The sequence below is a fragment of the Oryza glaberrima genome, chromosome 5 (assembly GCF_000147395.1).
Source record: "Oryza glaberrima chromosome 5, OglaRS2, whole genome shotgun sequence".
Taxonomy (NCBI): Eukaryota; Viridiplantae; Streptophyta; class Magnoliopsida; order Poales; family Poaceae; genus Oryza; species Oryza glaberrima.
Window position 1 is genome coordinate 7,808,912 of NC_068330.1, and position 18,195 is coordinate 7,827,106.

The 18,195-nt window shown below is 40.8% G+C and overlaps 2 protein-coding genes across 2 annotated transcripts; both read right to left on the bottom strand.

The window, feature by feature from the left end:
- Positions 1-3,815: 3,815 nt before the first annotated feature.
- LOC127772530 (uncharacterized protein At4g28440-like) lies at positions 3,816-8,369 on the bottom strand. The gene is made up of 2 exons (XM_052298463.1): positions 8,009-8,369; positions 3,816-4,150 (listed from the first exon to the last, which is right to left on the bottom strand). Exons 1-2 carry the CDS (start codon positions 8,256-8,258, stop codon positions 3,963-3,965), a joined length of 438 nt encoding a protein of 145 aa, XP_052154423.1. The 5' UTR covers positions 8,259-8,369; the 3' UTR covers positions 3,816-3,962.
- Positions 8,370-12,629: 4,260 nt separating this feature from the next.
- Positions 12,630-14,819, bottom strand: LOC127773180 (D-amino-acid transaminase, chloroplastic-like). Its single transcript, XM_052299209.1, has 5 exons — positions 14,729-14,819; positions 14,566-14,615; positions 14,229-14,404; positions 13,365-14,068; positions 12,630-12,860 (listed from the first exon to the last, which is right to left on the bottom strand). The coding sequence occupies exons 1-5, from the start codon at positions 14,733-14,735 to the stop codon at positions 12,760-12,762; spliced, it is 1,038 nt and encodes a 345-aa protein (XP_052155169.1). The 5' UTR covers positions 14,736-14,819; the 3' UTR covers positions 12,630-12,759.
- Between the last annotated feature and the right edge of the window lie 3,376 nt (positions 14,820-18,195).

The following is an 18,195-nucleotide window of genomic DNA, read 5'->3' on the forward strand; positions in this document are numbered from 1 at the left end:
TTTGTTTTGCTCTCTGCTTGCTTGCTTGCTTATATGGGTGTAAGAGCGTGTTCTTTTCAGTCTGGATTATCCGTACTACGGTACCATAATTTCTCTAAAAATAATCTACATCAGCATTATTTAGATAACTTTTTCTGAACTCTTTTTTTTAGTTTATAATATACAATATTTAATTTATATATCAATTGTTTGTATTCTATCCAATCATCCATAAGGTTCACAATTTCTTAACAGAGCTAATAAATTATGCATGCATTAATCTTGAGTCAATGGTTATGCAGATTTTCACCAATCTCAAGTGGAGGTTTACAAACAGGATTCAATAGCTGTGGATTCTTTATTTTGTGTTGGTGTTTATTAGTTTGTGTTTGCGTTATATTAAACCTATAGTGTTTTGAACTCATTAGTGTGTGATTACTTTTGAGTCAACTTGTGTAATAATTGGTTGTATCTCCTTGAGCAAAGGCCCAAATTATATTCCATTATCTAAAAAAAAGGTTCACTATTTCGTAACAAAATATCTGAATTTTTGGTCTACTGGTGGGTGACAGTAAATATTCATCCAGCTAAAATATTTCGAGTTTATTTGAATTTAGCTAAAGTTACTCAAATTCAAGGAAACTCTGTGCAGTGTGGCTCATTGCTCTAGCTCTGAAGCTGTTCTTGATCTGCCACTTTGTTTTGTTCTCTGCTTGCTTGCTTAGGGTATGTTTGGGGAGCTTAAAATTCTGAGAAACAGCTTGTTGGTAGCTAAAAAAGTTCGGTTTGTCAGCTTTTATCGTCTAGATCATTTTTTGGATTTTATAACTACAGTTTCTCAGAATTTGAATGAAAAATTATATTGTCTGGGGAAGCTTCTGATTGTAGGAGTGTGTTCGTTACTCAAACTATGATTTTTCTAAAAATAGTCAACATTAACATTATTTGACAACTTTTTCTAGGCTCTTCTTTAATTTATATAGGCAATTATCCGTAATCATCTGTAAGGAACAGAGCTAGGTGATCTGGTTCACAATTTTAGAACAAAATTCCCAAAAATTTGGTTCTACCGGTTGGGGACGCTAAAATATTCCTCCGCCTAGAAGGTTTCGAGTTTGTTTTGATTTAGCAAAAACTTTTTCAACTTCAATTTTATTTCATGGAAAATTCGCTGAAATTTCAAAAGTTTTGTTTAACAAAAAAGAATTCGAAAACACTGAACATTACTAGTGATCCTAATGATTAGGGCACTTAAGTGCGTCGGTGACCAGTACGGGAGGTTGTCCTTGTCAGAGAGGGCGACTGGGTTTTGGGTTTTCCATCAACTAGTGAGAAAATCAGGCATCCACTGTTAAGTTGATTGATGAGTCATGGGTCTCGATCGATCTCCATTTTTGTTGTAGCCTGGGCGCCACGTCCACAAGCAAGATAAAGATGGTGAGCAGCAAACAAACCGATGATGTATCGCCTTGGAATTTGGATCACATAATATATTTCGATCCACTAACAACCATAGTGTATGAAGGGATTTGTTTATCGTCATCAGCGACATTCCTGGAGGATGGAGTAGAATCTTGGCTCGACGTAAGAAGACGTAGTTTTTAAAAAAATAAAATTGATTAAAAGCTGGCCACTACATCCATTCTGGATATACATAGTCAAAGGGTGAAGCTATGTGTAACTTAACGTATGGAAGTGATCGGAAAGAAAAAGTTAGGAACCGAGCACAATTAGGATGTTTTATATCGACAATAATACAAGGGTGACGTATGAGATCTTAAAGTGAATGGATTGTACGAATAAAGGTTTAGACAGGTTCAAACTCTCTCGATGAGAAGTAATATCCTACTCTTGTTTTAGGGATTATATTTGCCAGGTGTTATATTGATCAAACGATCTTAGCGAGCTCTACTATCTGCCTTTGAAGGGCTCCGTATCCCTTATATAGGTTAGCGGACAGGGGTACAAGTAGAAAATCCAACCGAATTTGGTATAAGTATTTTTTACTACTACTACTAAAGATAACTTAGTTAGAGCTTAAAGTATTGCCTTAACCGACAAGGAGACTCTAGCAACTAAGGCATATACAATTACAAATACCATAGTTATGGTCTCCTCCTATGGTAATCGGATATACTGGTCATGTACACACCTGATACCCATAGTCTCCATAGTATTCTTACTCATTAGAAAAGTTCTAATTTAGTGGGAAATTGCAGGCTTTAGTGATATGTCATAATAAGGACATGGTATGGTAAGTACCCACAACCTTAGTCTAGTCAAAGAACTGACATATTTGTCAATCTGATATCAAGAGACTGTTGTAGCGGCTGGGGATTTGGGGCTATGAACCGTCACCGTCGTGGATCATGAACATGCCACATGTGTCCCTTCCCTACAGTCCTATTGATGTGATTTATGTCCGGTTGCAATAGTGCAGAGACCGGAAATGTGATATTTTTCGTTATCTAAAAAAACATACTACATCTCAGTTGTTCATAAAAGTACTCAATTCATAAATTCTAATAACAGTGCTAACCACATTCAACAACGACATGTTTTAACTTTATGCGTATGTAAACATTTCAGGAGAATTCAGTTAATTGATATGATCAGTGTAAGTAACCTCCCCATAAAATGGTGTTTTAGCAAGGGCGGAGCTAAGCTCTGTTCATCGGGGTTATCCAATTCCAACTTTGATCCATGGTCATCATGCTATGGAATTCAGGGAGTGTTTAGATCCAAGGGTATAAAGTTTTGGCGTGTCACATCGATTATTATATAAGGTGTCGTATGGAGTGTCCGGGCACTATAAAAAAAACTAATTACAGAATCGTCAGTAAACCGCGAGACGAACTTATTAAGCCTAATTAATACGTTATTAGCAAATGTTTACTGTAGTATTACATTGTTAAATCATGGAGCAATTAGGCTTAAAAGATTCTTCTCGCAAATTAATCGCAATATGTGCAATTAGTTATTTTTTTAGCCTATATTTAATACTTCATGCAGTGTTCAAATGTTCGATGTGACAGGGTGAAAATTTTGGAGTGGGATCTAAACAAGGCCTAAGCTGATCCCGATGATATTTTGGGCTGGCTTTCTCCTATAATTTTACCTCTGCTTGAAATTTCTTCCAAACAATTTGTCTTATAAGTGTAACTAATTACCACCTCCGTAGGATGAAAATAGTAGATCGTGGTACCAATCTCTGCTACAAAGGTTCTCGCAGATAACTCCATTTGCAACGGATATATCGATCTCATCATAAGAGTATAAGACGATGGCTGGCAATGGCATCTTCACGGACAATGTTACATCGAAACATGGTCCGTCCATGGCGTGTTGCCTGAGATAGCTTCTTTACCGTGCGCGTGCGCACTTGGATGGATGCTTCCATGCAGAATTCCATCTTCTTTCATCTCGTGAGTGAAAAGAAACCTTGGCTGTTCTGCCTGCCTGGTTGCCAAGGGAATGTGACAATTGCGTTTCACGAGCATCGCTGCTGTACACTACCGGCTGGCTGGTCACTGCCTTTTGGCCTAAGATCTTGGTTGTTTCTGCTTTTCAGCTAAGCAGGATGAGCAAGATGCTGTAGCCAACTAGTAGCAAGTAGTAGCAATCTAATGTCATTCTACTGTAGTAACATACCCCTGCTTGCTTGCAGACGGTAGGTAATGTAACACGACAGTATTGGTCATAAACCACAGTAAAAGCCGGAGAAAATTGTTGCTGAGACGGTTGCATTTGCATCTTGCCTGTCCTGCAGCTTCCGTAATCACACCCACAACTAGCAGCAATACGATTATCAGGTCACGAGAATAAGCAACTTGATGGGTGCACACACAAGGATTTTATATGAATTTCACTGATTGAGAACTCTTAACAAAACACCATAGCCCCTCCTACAATCTTTTAAACAAAAATCACTACAAGTTTGGCATTCCCTTTTTATGCTAGCAGTAGAAACTTTGATGGAACAATCACTCTGGCACGTTAACCAATTCATACTCAACAAGCGATAGGTTATTGTCTTCTTTCACGGCGAAACTGGCAGGCTCTGTAACCTCCACACGTCCCCATTTGTCGACAGCAAGCCTCATTGAGCCCTTGAACATATCGATTCTCGCATTCCGCAAGATTGCTGTATTTCCTGGCATCAGCATGTCCACTGCAAAAGTAGAACCAAAAGCACAAAAAAATGAGCTCAAGCACTTCAAAACTTCATATCTCGAAAGAGAGATTAGTGACTAAAATTTAAAAGCACGAAAAATCTCCAAATCTGCTTCCCCTATACAGTGCAATTGTAGTTCATTTTAGTGTTCTTTTAAGTACTTCTGTAGCACCAAAATATATGCCATCCAATTACTTTGGAAAAAGAAGGGATAAGTGTCCAGCATCTGTTAAGGTCAGCATTTAGTTTTAACTTGTGCTTATGCAAGTGAGAAAAGCACCAATTTTGATCCACATTTCAGCCAAAGTAGATGAAATTGTATAAGCGTTTTTTTTGGTATATCCATAGACTTAGATCATGCAAGGCAATAATTACTTGCTATTAACAATTTCATATTCTTATCAGTAGATGTTCCATAGGAAAAAGAAGAAACAGCAACTCCTTTCCGCTACACACAAAAATTGATTTTGAAAGTCAACCTTTTCTTTTAATATCTTTTTTTTTTCAGAACCCTATTTTTGTTCTTACACCACACCGTAGAGAGGGAGTTGGAAAATACATGGTACCCTTTTTTTTTCCATTTTGCCTTAAAAGATAGGCTTTCTTGGAAAGAGAGGTTAACTTTTTTTTCATTTGCCCTTAAAAGGGTTAAAAAGGCCTACTATGGAATGCTGAGAAATGAATAAAAAACCATGTGTCTCAAATTAGACACTAAAAATTCAGAAAACAATAAGAATGGAAAACTTCTCATGAGTGGAATGCCAAAAGGAATTTGTCCAAATATACAGCCTGAAAGGGTCAGGTCATTATATATACCCAACACTAAAGGAAAGAGATTAAAAGTTGAGCACCATACGAATGGAACGAGTTCCAAATGGTATATCAAATAAATCAATTTCAGAACAACTTGAATTTTCATCCCCACCTTTTAATTAAAATGAGCTATAAAGCCAAGGTATCCTTTAGGTAGCTAACTCAATACTCAATTAATACCCGATACTGCCAAAGTAAATACTAACCATATATAGTTATATTAAGTAATGATTAATCTAGGCTGTGCGCACTGCAGCCACAAGAATTATATGACCAAGGTTCCCTACAGGCCTACACAGAGAATTTAGACCGTGTCCTAGGAATAGGCAATGTGAAAACACTAAATCGGCAGCCCACACTGCCAAAAAGATCTAGTTTGCCTAACAGCCAAAGGCCCACTACACGTTGTTCAACAATATACTCGACCAAGTGGAAATTAGAGAGAAACCTCAAAATCAGACCATAGAAACAATGGAAGTGTTTTTAAAACTAAACAAGGGGAGAGAGATCCCTAAAAGGAACTAGGATAACAATAGCAGCACAAGTACACACATCACACAGACCAGAGAGCACATTACAACAGGGACAACAGTCTCTAAAAGTACAAGACCAAAGATGAATATTGAGCCAACGTTGAAAGCATGCTGTCAGTCCTTGGTAATCACCACCACCAACACCAAGCAACTGGGCTTGCTGGTTTGTGCTGAATGTTTTAATTGAAATCTCCAGCATTCATCTAACCAAGGCATGGAACACCTCAGCATACCCAACCATCTGATCGATTACCAACATCAATGCCTCCAAGACCCATGTACGCAACCACAAAATTGGGAGATTAGGGTTATAGATAAGAGTATAATTGAGTTGTTAGTTAGTTCAGTTATCTGTCAGTTGGCTAATTATCTTTGCTATTCATATGAGTTGTTACTGAGTGCTAGCAACTAGTCTATAAAGCATGCCATAGAGTTGATATTGCAGAGCAATGAAGAAAGAATTTATCAATTTTCCCTTCCCAATGCTCTTCCTCCCAGTCTAATTCTTTGTGCTATATTGCTTTCTCTAGCAGCCGACATTGCATGGCTATTTTCCCTGGCAGTGTTTATCCCTTCGTGAATTCAGTTTGATCAGTTGACATTGTGGATGACGCTCATATCTAGCCAGAAGGAACATGGCCAGTTGGTAGACAGTATGCTCAAGCATCCATCAAAGCCCTCGATGAGGGAGAATAATAAGAGATAATATCTAAAAAAATAGTTCGGGAAAGAGACAATAAATAAGCAGTTGCTACCACCACCATCATCTGGTGAAGACATGAAGTAAGTCAAGTAACTGGGAAAGAGAAAGGTGATAAGCTGATAATCAGCCTTTAAAAGTTCATAGCTGAACAGGAGGGAGATGAGAGGAGGGACAGGCTCACTATACAACAGTACTAGGTACTGGTGCTCACTGTGCATGCCCATCTCCCTCTCTAGTGGCTTTGATTTTGAAGAAAATAAAATCAAATCTAGAAAAAACACTGGAGGAAAGGTTAGTAGGAACATGGCAAGGAGGGTCCCACTGCTGGTGGGTGGAGGCAGTCCCAAAGGAGCCATACTCTGGAAGTCCTTACGCTAAGGATGAGTGCCTCCCTCCATCTCCGTTTGAGACGAGAGGAAATATAAGTTGCCAATACTTACAATCTGAACAGTACTCCCTCCGTCCCATAATATAAGGGATTTTGGGTGGATGTGACACATCCTATTACAATGAATCTGGAAAGACGTTCTGGCCAAATTCATTGTATTAGGATGTGTCACATCCACCCAAAATCCCTTATGTTATGGAACAGAGGGAGTAGTAAATATGAAATGAATGTGTTAGTGGAATAATTTGGTTAATAGTTAGGTCATGCGGGCAGGTCAAATTATTTGGATTAGTTGTTACATCGATTGGTTTAATTGAAAGATGGCTAAATGTATGTGTGCAGAGACCACTGGTCATGTGTGCAAACTACTAGGGAGCTGTAGTATGCACCTAGCATATGTATTGAATCGATGCAGCTTGCATCGATACAATACCTATGCTAGGTCAAATACTACAGCTCTCTACCCAGTTGCATCGATGATAATACCCATCCTGGGTCAAATATTACAGCTCCCTAGTAGTTTGCACACATGACCAGTATGTCACTGCACACATACATTTAGTCATCTTTCAATTAAACTACTTAACATTGTAACAGCTAATCCAAATAATTTGGCATGCCCGCATGAATTTACTATTAGCCAAATTATGCCACTAACGGAAGGTTCATGTATGATGATGCAGCAAATGACAATCTGCAATAAGGATAGCCACATGAGTGATTTATTACGCTATCATGGTCAGAAGGGTAGTGTGATGCCCATTTTCTTCTCACTTTTCTCTAACATCTATTCATACACCGTTTCCCTAAATTGATCACTGCCAGGTTGACCCTTGAGAATAAAACGTAAGAAAATTTCCATCAATACAACACCTTTCGACCCAAATCCATTAAATACAAAAAATTTCCCACCCTCCACCTGCTCATTTCTTCAAAAGACTGAACAGTTTGGTATTTTTCGAAGGAAAGAGCACACTCTCTTGTCGTGTTCCGTACTAGATAAAAGAAGAGCTGTTGCATTTCTCGAATCGAACCCTAGTTATGGTATGAATAGAGTTCTCTTAAAATGCACAATGGCAGCCACCTATGAGTCCTGAAGCTGCAAGGTTGGTCAACTACAAATCAATATTTGGTGACTCACCAATACTTGTGATCTTCCAAATGTCAATTTGCGTAATGTCATAGTCTGGATTGGTCGACTGCAGGCGATTGGTCATATCAAGTAGTAGTCATGAGTCAACATGTTATCCAGTTGACTCTAAAAAGCGATGGTAATTCACTAATTATTAAACTGAAAACATATTTGACGGCTCTTGTTAGATGCGCCAAATAACAAACATTGCAAAATTTAACAAATAACAAACATTGCAAAAATCAAATAAACTCGTAGGAACGCTAAGTCAAAAAGGCAACATCACCTTGCTCGTTGCGGGCGGTGAAGACGATGACCCCGGTCTCGTCGCCGACGAGGCACTCGGCGATGCGCGCGGGGCGAGATCCGACGGCCGGGCCGCCCCCTCCGGCACGGCCACGGGCAGGAACGGGGTTAGCGCTGACGACCTTGACGGTGAGGGTGTGGCCGCAGGTGCCCGGCTTGAGCTGGTCGACCTTGACGAACACCGGCTTCCTCAGCGCCGGCTTCTCTCCGACCTTCGCCGCCGTCGCCATGGCCGCGCCGCGCCGCGTCGCTGTCGCAATGTAGGTTGGGTGGGTAGCAGCGGAGCCGGTTGCGGAAACCCTAGCACGGGGGATTTTGCGGGGGGACGAGTTGAGACTTCAGAGTTCGGAGAAGAAGAGGAGGTGTGGCTGGTCGTAGTGGGCTTCATTTGGGCCCATAAATCAGGCCGTTTGGTTGAGAGAGGAGTTTGGAGGCAACTCACGCGAGAATGCTAATTCGCGCGCGCGTACTTCCGGCCCACACGGCCCACGCGCCTGCGCGATCTTTTTCTTTTACTGTTTCTTTTTTTCTTTTTCTTTTTTGCTTTTTCGCTGTTTCTGCCGTATGGTTAGCTAAAAAAATCGTAATTAGTATAGATTAGTTTTATTTTTTTTATTAGTGATTAGTTTACTAGTAATTTTTAAATCATGACTTTAAAATTTTTAAATCTTGAGTTGAAAGTTTTAAAATCTTGAGTTAAAAGTTTTCAAATCTCAAGTTGAAAATTTTCAAATCTCAAGTTGAAAGTTTTCAATTTTTTCAAATCTGGACTTGAAAGTTTTCGAATCTCGAGTTGAAAGTTTTCGATGACTTTAAAATTTTAATCTTAAATCAAAAGTTTTCAAATCTGACTTAAAATTTTTCAATCTGTTAGTAAAAAAATCTTCCGAAAAAAAAGAAAAATCTTGAGAATCTTCCCTAATTACCCGTCATTAGTGTTAAGTGTTAACTAATAGAGTAGTTATAAGTGGGAATTGCGCGGCGCTAGCCAACTCAGGATCGGGCGCCTGATGGTGAGGGGGAAAAATCGGGTGCTGACATTAGCATGACGTCAGCATGCGCATGCGTGCAAAACTAATTTAAACTATTTTTTCTCTTAAATTATTTATTCAAATCATGATCTAATTGCACCATTAAATTCGTTGCAATTAAATCTTTAAAACAAAACCACACATAGATATATTCCGACGAAAAAATTTTAGCTTATTATTGAATTATTTTTAAATGTTACACGATGTTCCACCAAGTATATCGGAATTGTTTCACTAAGTAGATCGAAAATGTTTCAATCGTTTAAATCGGGTGTTGTTTCACCTTATATAAAAACAATGTTTCAGCAAATAGTGAAAGAATGTTTCAGTTCACTGCAACATTACATCTATACATAGTGAAACATTGTGAGTGCACTAGGTGAAAACATTTTTGGTGGAACAAAAAAGAAACGAATTCTCTATTAAGGTTTCCAAAATATGTGGGTAATTTATTGTAACATAGTATGTGGTGGGGACACGTGGCAGATGGGGGCTGGGATATGTGGTGGGCCCATAGGGCACGTGCGCGCATCGTTGGGGGGTGGGGGGAAGCGACCGATTTTTCCTCTCCCCCGGGCAATCCATCGGCAGCAATTCCAGAGGAGGGAGTTTTTAAGAAGGGATTAAAAGGTTAGAGGGATATAGGATTCTATTTGGTAAGGTGAAATGGGAGTTTTGGTTTTTTAATGTCTGGGTAGGGCTAGCATTTGGGAGGGAATTTCACCTTTATGTTACCTAAACAAATCACATCCATCTATTTTCGGTGAAAACTACCCATCGAGCACCCGATTTTTAAAAAAGAAAATCGGACGGTCAAATGTTGCAGTTGACCAATGAGTAAAACATTAACGTATATATGGTGAAACAAAAAAATCGGTAGCTGAAACATTTAAAACTTTTACAAAACACGGTGAAGATACACGTTGAAACATGTCGCTATCACTTACGAAACAATGAGATTTAACGGATTGAAACATATATTTTTCTTTCATCAAAATATAATTGTGCGATATCTTGTTGTAAAGATTTAATTATAATGAGTATAACGGTGTGATTGAATCATAGATTGGATAAGTAGTTTAGAAGAAAAAACATTGTGAAGATCACTAAAATGCGTGCATGCAAGCATTGATGGTGTGGAGAGAGGCGGGAGGGTAGTGGCAAGTATTTCCGTGAATTTTGTAAAACACGGTAAAAACAAACGCTGAAACATGTTGCTATAATATATGAACGATGAAGTACTAATGGTTTGAAATATACGTTTTTATTTGATCAGAATATAATCATGTGATATCTTCTTATAAAGATTTAATTTCGATAGATACAATTGTGTAATTGGAGATTTGATAAGTAGTTTAGGAGAAAAAAAAAATATTTTGAAGATTGGCACATGCATATGCATGGTTAAAATGAAGAGTTAAGGCCCTGTTTCTTTCAGCTTGGGATTATTATAATCTAGATTATTGAGTCATATTACTATAAGCTAGATTGTTATAATCTGTAGTAGAATAAGCGGTTAGTTGTTTCTTTCCTAGATTATTAGAGCCTAGATTATTGGGTTTGCCAGTCTAAAGAGGGAGTGGGGTGGCATGGTGGGTAATTTTTCATCCAATAATCTGGAAAAAGCTCACCTAAATGAGCTTATCAGATTATAATAAGCTGGGCTTCAGATTATAATAAGCTACTTCAATAAGTTGTTTGTTTCTTTCAGCTTACTCCCAATAATCTGGATTATAATAATCCCAAGTTAAAAGAAACAGGACCTAAGACAATTGAGTTAGCAATTAGTTGATTGTAGGTAGAAGCCCCCAATAAATTTATCATATCGGCCGACTGATTCGAAAGCTTTCTAGACTTAGCATATACAGTGTGGGAGGCGTCAGCGTGGTGTCCGATTTTTCTGTCTTGGTCGAATGGCCGATTACAAGCATTCGTGATATGTTTTTGTTAGGGTTATGGATACCACATACCTAATAGCAGTTGACTAAATCTTGGCAGGACTCACCACATACCATTCTTATATGGAAACAACCTTCGGATATAGGAGGAGTTCAGCATAAGGAAAGACAACCAGAGTTCTACATGGAAACGACAAGGACTACTCGGATTGTATTCATATTGGTTTCCCTAGTTCTACTTGGACAAGGGGACACCTATGAGTATAAATAGAAGGCCCCATAGGAGGAGAGGGGACACGGAACAATAGATCAAGACACAAGATCAACATACAAACCAACATACACCAAGACAAGGCGCCGGATATCAACATCGGAGATAAGCCTAGTAGTCCCCATACGGTACCTACGACTACTATCAAGAGGGATCTAACGCTGTCTCTGATCTCGCCGGACACGGATTCGAGGAGGAAGGCTACCTTGTTATCGACTACGAGTCAACACTTCAGACCGTCATGTCGACAACAGATAGATAGGCTACCCCAAATATTGTACTGGTGTGATTATGGTGAATAAGAGCAACGACCGGCTTCGGCCAATAGGAGTAGGGTTATTACCTGACAATTCAGGGGCCGAACCTATATAAAAATCCTCGTCCCCATCTTTTTTACCTATCCTAGTACCAACGATCCCCATACTATGCAAATACCGGAATCACGACATCAAACGTCGACAGTTTTCATTTAAGATCTAGTCTCCAACTAAACTCCCTGTCAATTCCACCATCTGTATCAAACAAGATATTAAGATAAAAAAATTTAACATATTAATCTCACCGTCAATTCTCTCATCTAAACTCATAATCATTTTCCCTCAAATTGCCAAACAAGCAGCCAGAGTACATGAATTTCACATAAATTTGCAGAATTTCCACTCATATTGTTCACGACAATGCTAATCGGTGTATCGATCGTACAAAACTTTTTCGAGCGCTCATCTCCAATAAACATAAAACATGTACTACTGTACTATACTACTCGTTTGCTCCATCAATTCATGCATATATCAATCTTGAAAATGTTTTTCTCCTACACTAATAATCCGATCTACGATTTAATTACACTATTATATTTGTTTTAATTAAATATCACATGATTATATTTCGATGAAAAAATATATGTTCAAACCATTAAAACTTAATTTTCAAACGCTATAGCGATATCTTTTAGTGTATGTTTTCATTTTCGCTGTGTTTTACAAAACTTACACAACTACACGTTCTTACTCTCTCTCTCTCCTACGATATTATGCCATCTTTTTCCATTCCACGTGCATGCGCATATGTATAGTGATCTTTAAAATATTTTTTCTTCTAAATTATTTATCCGATCTACGATTCGATCATATAATTATATTCTTTACAACAAAAATATCACATGATTATATTTTAAAGAAAGAAAAATATGTTTTAAATTGTTAAAACTCACTGTTTCATACGTGATAGTGACACTTTTCAACGTGTGTTTTCACAACGTTTTACAAAATTTTCAAATGTTTCAGTTCCTATTTTTTTTCATCATATATAAGTCAATGTTTCATTTGTTGGTCAATTGCGACATTTTACCGTCCGACTTTTTCTTTTTTCTTTTCTTGGAATCGGGTGACCGATCTATAATTTTCTTTCAATTCTGTCAATGTGACGGATCCTCGAATCATAATACGGCAAAATTTCGTTCACATAAATGGAAGTATTACATTATTATTATTATACAAAGTTGATCTTCCAAAGTTCTATGAGTCGTCGTCTAGCTCGCTTGATCATAAGGAACAAGTACTCTATCTTGACCGGCCTTGATGTCTTCGCAAAGCATGTTAGATAGGGCAAGTGCAATTTTCCCCACTTGACCTGCATAATTAAAATTGAACAGATTATTGAATTTTGTCTTTTATAATTTGGAATTGTTAGCCTGTTTGAGAAATATGAATTGCTAGCTTATAGAAGATGCTGTGAATTTGAGCTGCAGATATAAGAAAATTGTAATATTGGGACTGCAAACATTTAGGCTTCGCTGTTTTGACACTCCGAGTGAATGACAAATGAGCCCATCTGTGTCTATGAAATGTGGGTCCAGTATCATTATAACAAAGGTTAATATTTGCAGTGTCATTATTGCAATCGATTGCAATTCAACAAACAAAAAAAAATTCAGAGATTAGTCTATCCTATTTCCCACTGATTATCTAAAAAAACTATGAAATAGTAGCAAAACAAATTATCAAAGTAGTCAGTACTGCATCCTTGTAAGTTGTAAAATTAGAATAATTTGCATATATTCAGATGCTTCAATCTGTTTGATGAATTTTTCAAGCGAAATTCTACTCTATTTTGATTCTGAAGAATATCACTTACCATCGCCAACCGGCTGGCCGTCCCATTCGACGATGGGCAGCAACGGGAGGCCGCTGCCGACGAACATCATCTCGGCGCACCTCCTCGCGTCGGCGGCGGAGATCCTCGCCGCGCCGACACTCCTGAGCACGCCGGCGTCCACCAGCCTGGGCGCCAGCGCGAGCACCCGCCTCGCCGTGCACCCGCTGAGGACCCTGTCGAACGCCGGCACCACCAGGTCGCCGCCGCCCGTGACGAACGCCACGTTCATCATCGGGCCCTCCGCCACGCCCCCGTCGCCGTCCACCCACACCGACGCGTACGCGCCGCGCTCCTCCGCCTCCGCCATGGCCAGCGCGTTCGCCAGGTAGTTGACGCTCTTCATCGCGGCGAAGAACGGGTCCTTCATCGGCACCGTCGACGTGATCGCCCTCACGCCCTCCCTGAGCCGCGGGTGCCCGCCGGCGGCGGCGGCGGCGGCGGTGGCGCTGGACGCGATGACGACGGCGTAGAACGCCGGCGCAGTGCAGCCCTTGGGCGAGAGGAGGAAGTCGCCGGGGCCGGCGCTGAGCCAGTACTTGATCGAGCCATTCCTGCACTTGGACGCAGCCGTCATCTGCACCAAAATGGCGCGAAGTGTTTCGCGGGAGAATGGAGAGCTGATCTTTGCTTTGGATGCAGATAGCAGCAGCCGATCCAAGTGCGAATCCAGCTCATACAGGTACCTGATCAAATCAAGAACCACTGAACCGGTAAATTTGCACGCACCTGTGATCAGATCAAGAACCAGTTTATGTGGATTATGAAAATTCAGAGCCAAACAGTAAATCATCAGAAGCAAATGTTCAGATAAAAAGTTCAGAGGATGAGATGATGAAGCTTAACCCGTTGGAAAGCATGGCGGTGTCGAAGACGCCATGGCCTCTGTGGACCATGTGATCGTCGATGGGGATGACCATCATCAATGGATCGAGGATGATTCCGCCGACGACGCTGGAGTACATCGCTGGGTATCGCTGCTGCTTGGTGGAATTCCATTTCTCCTGAAGCTTTTGGAGCACCTGAAAGAAAATATTCAGAACTTATAGAATCATCACAACATGAGGTTGATGTGCTCTGCTCTAATTATCTCTACAAGAACATTACTTTTCTTACTGGAAAAAGATTAAAAAAAATTAGGCAGATGCGTCCTAAGAATCTGAGTTGGTGTTCAGATTCTCACCTCGGAGCCTGACTCGTAGACAGGGACATGGTCATGGTGACCTTCCTCCCCTGAAAGCAGAAAGAAACCATCAAAACGACTGGTTCACCGTCCAATTGCAAACATCAAAACAAGAATCAAAATCCGAATTTAAATTCTGAAATGATTCGACCAAGAACCAAACCTTTCATCCTGTCGATCACCAAGACACCAACGCAAGAGATACCGTAATTTTGCAGTGTGTTTGATGAGAAGTTCAGATAGAGCAGCTAGAAGAGTACAAGTTCTGTTTGGGCTTTGCAAGCTGCCAAAATCAGTCAAAAGCCACGAGTCGACGACACGCCTGTTTTGGTGGACAGCGAGGACCTAAACTGACGGATCGCAGAAACAGCTGCCTACTCCGACCACTGAACGCTTCTTGGATTCTGTTTTCTTGTTTTTTTAAAGAGCTGAACGGTTGTTCATGCTAACTGCATTGTTTTTAGAGTGAATTGCGTTTTACATAACATTTTGTTACTAAAATTTTATTTTGAACCAAACTTTTCAATTTATACTAGATTGTTTCGCCTTTGTTGCACTTTAAATTTTTCAAAATATTTTCTCGAACACATTAATACTTTAAACACATTCGCACCTGCACACCAGCGATTTTTTTGACTTACAGTTGGGTCGTCCTTTGCCAGATGAGAAGGTAGATATAACTAGAAAAGAAAATTAGGGTGGTACAAAATGTAACAAATATAATCTTATTTAGCTTAGAGTGAAAATGATATGTTAAAAGATGATTCAACAGAAAACTTTGGAACTTTGGTAATAAAAGGTACATCAGAATGCAATTCACTGTTCGACGGATGGAAAAAATGACGCGTAGAGAGTTCAAAAAAGAAAAAAAAAATCCAAGAAGCATTCAGGGGTGGGAGCCGGCACATTTTTTCAACCTAGATCGCTCGAATTATTTTTGCCCTCGGATGAGAAAACCAACGCACTAGATAAAGGGAACTAACAGTATTTCATCATGTGCCATATTTTTGGTTAAAACGAGATCAAATTTCCAAAGCACAGATGACTGATAACAAATAATCATATATTCTTTTGAGGGTACAAATAATCATATACTACCTCCGTTTTTTAATAGATGAAGCCGTTAACTTTTTCTCAAATGTTGGACCATTCGTCTTATTCAAAAAATTTACGTAATTGTAATTACGTAAATTTTTTGAATAAGACGAATGGTCAAACATGTGAGAAAAAGTCAACGGCGTCATCTATTAAAAAACGGAGGGAGTATTAAAAAAATATAGTGTGAAGTTGAATTTAATTGAGAGAAAAAATAATTTTAAATAATTACTGTCATATATTGCAAAATTTACGTTATAGGATACACTGTAAAAGGTTCACGCAGGCACTGTAATTTATTAATTTTCGTGTATAGCTATACGCAAGCAAAAATTAGCAATAACTTGATAACTAATATGGAACAAAACTGAAAAAAAAAATCATAGTATAGGTTACAATGTAAAAAGTATATGTACATGCACTGTAATTTGGTAAATTCTCACATCATATCAAAAAAATCCTCCTACTACCTTATTGTTTTCCCGGTGCTGACTGTTCATTCTTTGCCCTCTCGCTAGTAAGATGGATTATAATCTCTCGGTGGATGTTCACCCGTTTCTTGCATGCCACCTAAATAACTATGAAAAAATTTCAAAAAAATTTTGCAAGATAGATTAATGTGTAATATATAACTTCACAAACATGCAAGTTCAAATTCGACTTTTACAAGTTGTAACGAAAATAACAAATTAAACTCTAACTAATATACGTATATTTACAATCAAATTTATTATTTTTGTTACAACTTGTAGAAGTTGAATTTCAATTTGCATGTTTGTGAAGTGATATATTACACATTAACTTATCATGTCAATTTTTTTGAAAATTTTTCATAACCATTTAGATGACATTTAAGAAACAGGTGGACCTCCACCCAAGTGTTTAAGGGTGTGTTTGGTTGAACTGTGGCTTTTGAAAAAGTAGCTGTGGGCTGTGGCTTTTTGAAAAGTAGCTGTGGAATATGGACTGTGGATTTTGAAAAAGCTCGTTTAGTTCAACAGCTGTGGCTTTTAAAATAACTAGTCCCGCTGACAAGCGGGCCCCGCATGTCATACACTCGTCGAAAGAAAATAAGGGGAGAGATGGAGATGGCAGCGGCGGCGGCGTCATCGGCCTTGGTGGCAGCGGCGGCTCGGCGAGGAGGACGCGCCTCCTCCATGGCCAGCGAATGAAGGGGCGGCGGCGCCGGGAGGAGGAGGCGCCGGTCGGGGAAGGACGGGAGCGGCGCCGGCGTCAGTTGGAGATGGGCGAGGGTGGCGTCGGGCGGCGCCGGTCGGGGAAGGGCAAGAGCAGCGCCGGCGTCAGGTTGGGCGGCGGAGTCGGCCTCGGTGGCGTCGTCGGCCTCGAGCGGCGGCGGGGAGCGGTAGTGCGCGCGGCGTCATCGGCCTCGGTGGCGGCGGCGGTGGCGCCGGAGGGGAGGTAGACGCGGGCGGCGGTGGAGTCGGCCTCGGGTGGCGGCGGAGTCGGCCTCGACGGCGGGCGGCGGGGACACCGGCACCTCGCCGTCCATCTCCTCCTCCTCCCCTTCGTACTCCTCTTCCTCCTCCCTCACCTCCTCGTCGGTGGATCTGGGCCAGCGCGGGACGAGAGGGGCGGCGGCAGCGGCGACGGTGGCTCGTTGAGGAGGAGCGGCGGCGGCGGCATCTCGGCGAGGAGGGGCGGCGGCGACGGGGCAAGGAGGAGCGGAGGCGACGAGAGGGGCGGCGGCGTCTTGGCGAGGAGGAGCGGCGGCGACGGCAAAGTGAGGAGGAGGAGCGATGCCGATGGGAGAAAAGAAAAGGAACACGTGAATCGTTTTTGTGTAATGGCAGTGGTAGGTAATTTTTTCCCCCAAAAGCAGTTGAAAGCATGGGGGAGGGCTGCTTTTGATTTGTACTACACCAAAAGCTAACTTTGGGTAAAAGCAGCTGTGGCTTTTGAGCCCTTTGGTTAGCTTTTAGCTTTTACAAAAGCAAAAACAGGTTGAAAAGCCCAACCAAACCCACCCTAAAACAGTTTCCCCTCTCGCTAGGCCACGTTGACGGCGATTGGTAGCCATCAGATACACTGCGTGTCGCCCATCCTGGAGACATGGAGGCTGGAGCCGTTCGTCGTGGGGAAAAAGAACGAGCCCAAGGCCTCAGCCCCCAAGACCTCAATCATGGTGTCTGTGACTCTGCCGAAGTAGAAAAAGATTAAAAAAAAATCCACTCTGACTCCTTAAATAGTACCCTCAACCGCGTTAACCCATTGATCTATTAAAACTTGTATTTGATTCTCTCAACTTTTCAATAGTGGTTTTCACTAACGTTACTCATTGACTTAATTAGCAGGTAGGGCCCACGTGCCATTGTCTCCTCTCCTCTCTTTATTTCTCCCCTCTCCCTTCTCTCTTATCCGCGGTGTTGCACATCCTCGCCTGCTCCACTGGCTGCCTCAGCGATGCCGGCGAGCGCACTAGAGTGCCGCAATGGGGGACTGCAGTGACGCGCAGCGACAACCGACAACCACAACACGCGCATCGTGGTTAGCTGATCAAACGACCGTCCCATAGGC